General features: G+C 43.4%; 1 protein-coding gene across 1 annotated transcript; it reads left to right on the forward strand.

Annotated features, from left to right (window-relative positions):
• ALG11 (ALG11, alpha-1,2-mannosyltransferase) lies at positions 18–4,015 on the forward strand. The gene is made up of 4 exons (XM_021376951.1): positions 18–144; positions 664–897; positions 1,643–2,574; positions 3,622–4,015. The coding sequence occupies exons 1-4, from the start codon at positions 107–109 to the stop codon at positions 3,891–3,893; spliced, it is 1,476 nt and encodes a 491-aa protein (XP_021232626.1). The 5' UTR covers positions 18–106; the 3' UTR covers positions 3,894–4,015.

Here is a 4,565-nt window from a genome sequence, read left to right on the forward strand (position 1 = left end):
GTCCTCCCCGCCGTCCATCTCTCGCGAGAGCCAATGAGAGAGAGGCACTGCCGGTTGGTCCCGCCCCCAAGCAACGGGCGCTTCCGGCGGGGTGGCGGCGCGCAAGATGGTGGCGGGTGGGCTGTGCCTCTGCGACCTGCTCAGGTACGGGGCGGAGGGGTGGGGCCGGCTCCGCGCCCCACGACCCTGCCGAGCCCAAGGAGGGGAGGGGAAACTGCCAGCCCAGCGCTGCCCTGACCGCGCTGCAGCGCTTCGGGAAGCAGGCCGGGCAGGAGCTGGGCTGAAGGAGGGCCCCGAACATCTCTTCAGGAACCTCTGTGCACCTTGTGCTGTGCCGCGCTGCTACGGCCACGCGGCCTTTAGGGTATATGTAGCACGTGGATATAGAATGGATGATATTTATGTAGTATAATAACGCAAGCATAAATAATATCAATAAACTATAACTGACATCAGAAAAACAAAATGCTGAACAGTGTAGAATGGTGGTTTTTTAACGTAGTTATTGAAATGGACCTGTGATGCTGATCATTTTAGAGGTCAGAAGAACTCAAGAAGTTGTCTAGCACCCTCTAGCTCTGCCCTTACACCCTTCTGTGTGTATTTCACACATAGTGTTTCCTTAAACCAACTTTATATTTTAACATTTCCAACTTGTTTCAGATTGCTGTGCTCATTGTTAATCCCTGCACTGTTTCTAAGTGGAGTTCTGTGCGCCTGCTTGGCCGTCCTGCTGTGGGGAATACGGCTCTGGATACAAGAAAGGAGAAAGCAGCAGACCCCAGCAGGAAGGGATGGGAGGCGGCCACTGCTGGTTGCGTTCTTTCATCCCTATTGTAATGCAGGTGGTGGAGGAGAGAGGGTCTTGTGGTGTGCTATAAGAACACTCCAGAAAAAGTAAGCATATCTGTTTATCAGATGCCATATTTCACTCTCAGTTTCTCGTATCATTTATGCAAATAATGACATTTTGCACACTTAAATAGATATCATTGATATACTGTTCCTAAAGTTTTTTCCATTTACATTTAACCAGGTTACTCCTTTCTGCTTCAGCCCTTTACCCACATTTTGTTCTGCTCTCTGTCTTCTTCATAGCTGTGGCACCTATCGCTTCTTTCCTCCTTGGCAGAACTTATCCTCCTCCATCAGTTTTGCAGTGCTGGTAGGGAGCTTTTAGGGACATAACTTGTGTGTAAGTAACTGATGATCTAATCTCAATACTGGCCTCTTGGTGCAGGAGACTAAGTTAATATGTAAAGTGGATTTAGCATTGACACGTCCACTGGTGTGCGCGGTCTTCTGCATTTTATTTGTGCTGTACACTGCATGGACATCTCCTAATGTGCTGCAAGGCATTCCTAAATCTCCTAAAACTGCTGATTAATACTGAGATCCTTCTCTTTAAAAAAAATTCCTGGTCCTCAGCCATCACGCTTTTACTGTTGATCAGAAAAAAAATAAAATAGAAGCGTAAGGGAAAGAGTTCATGTAATCAGTTTAGTTAAATGCAAGTCGTTCCAGAGGTGGGCCAGACATTTAGTTTTGAACATACTTTTTGGTAAATTTTGAGTGGATAATATTTGAGTTTCATGTTAGAAAACTTGATGAGAAGAATGAGTGAAATTCTTTTCTCTTCCAGGTACAAAAATGTAACGTGTATTGTTTACACTGGTGATAGAGATGCCACTGAAGAAGAGATAGTAGAAGGTGCTTTTAGAAGATTCAACATTAAATTAACTCATCCTGTGAAGTTTGTATTTCTGGAAAAACGCTACCTTGTGGAAGCTTCTCTTTATCCTCACTTCACTTTGCTGGGACAAAGTTTAGGCTCTGTGTTTCTCGGTTGGGAAGCTCTTCTAAAGTGTGTTCCAGATATTTACATTGACTCGATGGGTTATGCCTTCACGCTTCCCCTCTTTAAATATTTAGGAGGTTGTCGTGTTGGATGCTATGTCCATTACCCCACCATCAGCACCGATATGCTTTCTGTAGTTAGGAATCAGGATACCAGGTTTAACAATGCAGTCTTCATTACAAACAATCCTCTCTTTAGCAAATTTAAACTTGTCTACTACTACTTGTTTGCCTTCATGTACGGATTGGTGGGTTCCTGCAGCGACGTGGTTATGGTCAATTCTTCCTGGACACTAAATCACATCCTTTCCCTCTGGAGAGCCGGGGCTTGCACTAGCGTTGTGTATCCACCATGTGATGTTCAGGCCTTCCTGGATATCCCTCTGGAAGAGGAAAAGAGCCCTGCTGAATATTTCATTGTTTCCGTCAGCCAATTCAGGCCTGAAAAAGATCATCCTTTGCAAATCCGAGCCTTTGCTAAATTGCTGAAAGAGAAGAGACTGAGGCAGCAGCTGTCATTGAAGCTTATCTTAATTGGAGGCTGTCGGAACCAGCAAGATGAAGAGCGTGTGAATAACCTTAAACGTCTTTGTGAAGAGCTTGGAGTTAGTAACAGTGTGATGTTCAGAATAAACATTCCCTTTGAGGAGTTAAAGAAACACCTGGCCAAGGCCACCATCGGCCTGCATACGATGTGGAATGAGCACTTTGGCATTGGTCAGTATCTGTCCTCAGCTTTCAGCTGCTTGACTCAGTGGTTAGAACACAGAGGGGGAGGGCTTCACTTTGTGTTTAAGACTGAGGTCTGCACGCCGAGCAGGTGCCCAAGTCCTGTTCCTGACAATCTAGCAGAGGTAGAGCCTACGAGACCAGTTCAGATGACAAACCACTAGGTGCTACTGTTGTGCCATCTGGATTGCTGTAGTCAATGCAGACTGTATTATGGGCATCCTCTAGTCACTTAGACAGCAAGTCCCATCTGTGTGAGATGTCCTGCCTGACATTCAGCTATTACTCTGCAAGCACAGAGTCCCTGCAGCCTATAGCCTTGTGTCATGTTACATGTGTCAGACTCATGCAGATGCCTTCTGTACCCAGGAAGGCTATAGGTTCCTACGCTGAAGTGGCTTAGTGCCCTCCTGACTCCGCTGACAGCAAGGGGAGTTTAGACACTTAAAGACACCTAACTCACACGTAGAGAGATTTTCAATGTTCCACCTGCCTTAACTGCTATTTGAAATATCTAATATGTGTCAGAAGGCTTTAGCTGCTATTTCAGAGGTGAGTTTCTCAGAGATTCTGTGTCATATTAGTAAAATACCACGTGAATGCCACTAGGCACCCTGGGCCATCTCACTCCATTAGATGCCTGTGCTAATCCCAGTCCTTAAATCGGTCCCTGTAGTGTGAAACTGAATCTCGAAGAGGAGCTGAGACCTGGTTTGCAGTGTGCTGTCATGCAGAATTAAGGTATCAGGCACAGTTCACTGGGATTAGTTGACTTTTCCTGTCTTCCCTGAAAGGGAATGTAAGATTGCCTGTGCTTGGCTATAAAGAGACCGAGCTGCAGTTAATGTCATTAGACTTCATTAGAATCAGCTTGTGAGACTGTTTACTCTGCATTTTTCACACTTATCTAGAACTGCAGTCTATATTAACATATTATTCTAAGTGAATTTTATTGCTGTTTTAAATTGCCAGTGAACTACTGAAAGCCAAATTATGTGAGGTACACATTCATATCATGTTTTCTGTCTTTTACAGGAGTGGTTGAATGTATGGCAGCTGGCACAGTTATCCTGGCTCACAATTCCGGAGGCCCCAAACTGGATATTGTGGTACCCTATGAAGGACGTATTACAGGCTTCCTAGCAGAAAATGAGGACAGTTACGCTGAGAAAATGGCTTACATCTTTTCCATGTCTCCTGAAAAAAGGTTAGAGATCAGAGAAAATGCTCGCCAGTCTGTGTGCAGGTTTTCTGACCAGCATTTTGAAGAGACATTCCTGCTATCTGTGGAGCCATTATTTAAATAAATGTATGTGAACAAAAATGCGTATGAATCAAACTACTTTTTGTGTTTGACCATGTGTCACCTGTAAATATATGTAATTTATGGTCCCTTGTTCCCATTCAATAAAGAGATTTTTCTTCTTTCTGTCAGGATATCTGTTTTACGTAATAGGGATAGTTTACTGGGAAAGAAATGCTTCTGAAATTTTTCTGTGTTGATTTCATGATGATACACTCGTGTGCAATATACAGGGTACTGGGAAACCTTTTGGATTCCAAATGCTTTCCTGGGTGATAGAACCACATCTCGCTCATTATTTTTGTAAATATTTTGTTTGCAGTCAGTCTCTACACATTCCATGAGTCTTCCCTTGCAGTCACACTTTTTAAAATAAGCACTTATGTTACAATGCTTTCATACCCAGAAGTGATTTTTCTAGAATCTGTATCACGTTTTCAGTTTGCTGTGTCCCCCCCCTTAGAGTTTTGCCATGCAGGATTATAATTTTTCAAGATATTACTGCTTCTGTTTGCTCTTCTAATGTATAAGATGCGCTCTCTTGTATTTCTGATGAAAATTCTAAATTCTTACTGTGCAGAATCCTTCCTAGAACAGTGTTTTATATATTTTTATGTACGTATATATATATGTATATATGTTTCTTCCATTGGTAAAGTTAAGTACTCCAACAAAA

Source organism: Numida meleagris, chromosome 1 (assembly GCF_002078875.1).
Source record: "Numida meleagris isolate 19003 breed g44 Domestic line chromosome 1, NumMel1.0, whole genome shotgun sequence".
NCBI lineage: Eukaryota > Metazoa > Chordata > Aves > Galliformes > Numididae > Numida > Numida meleagris.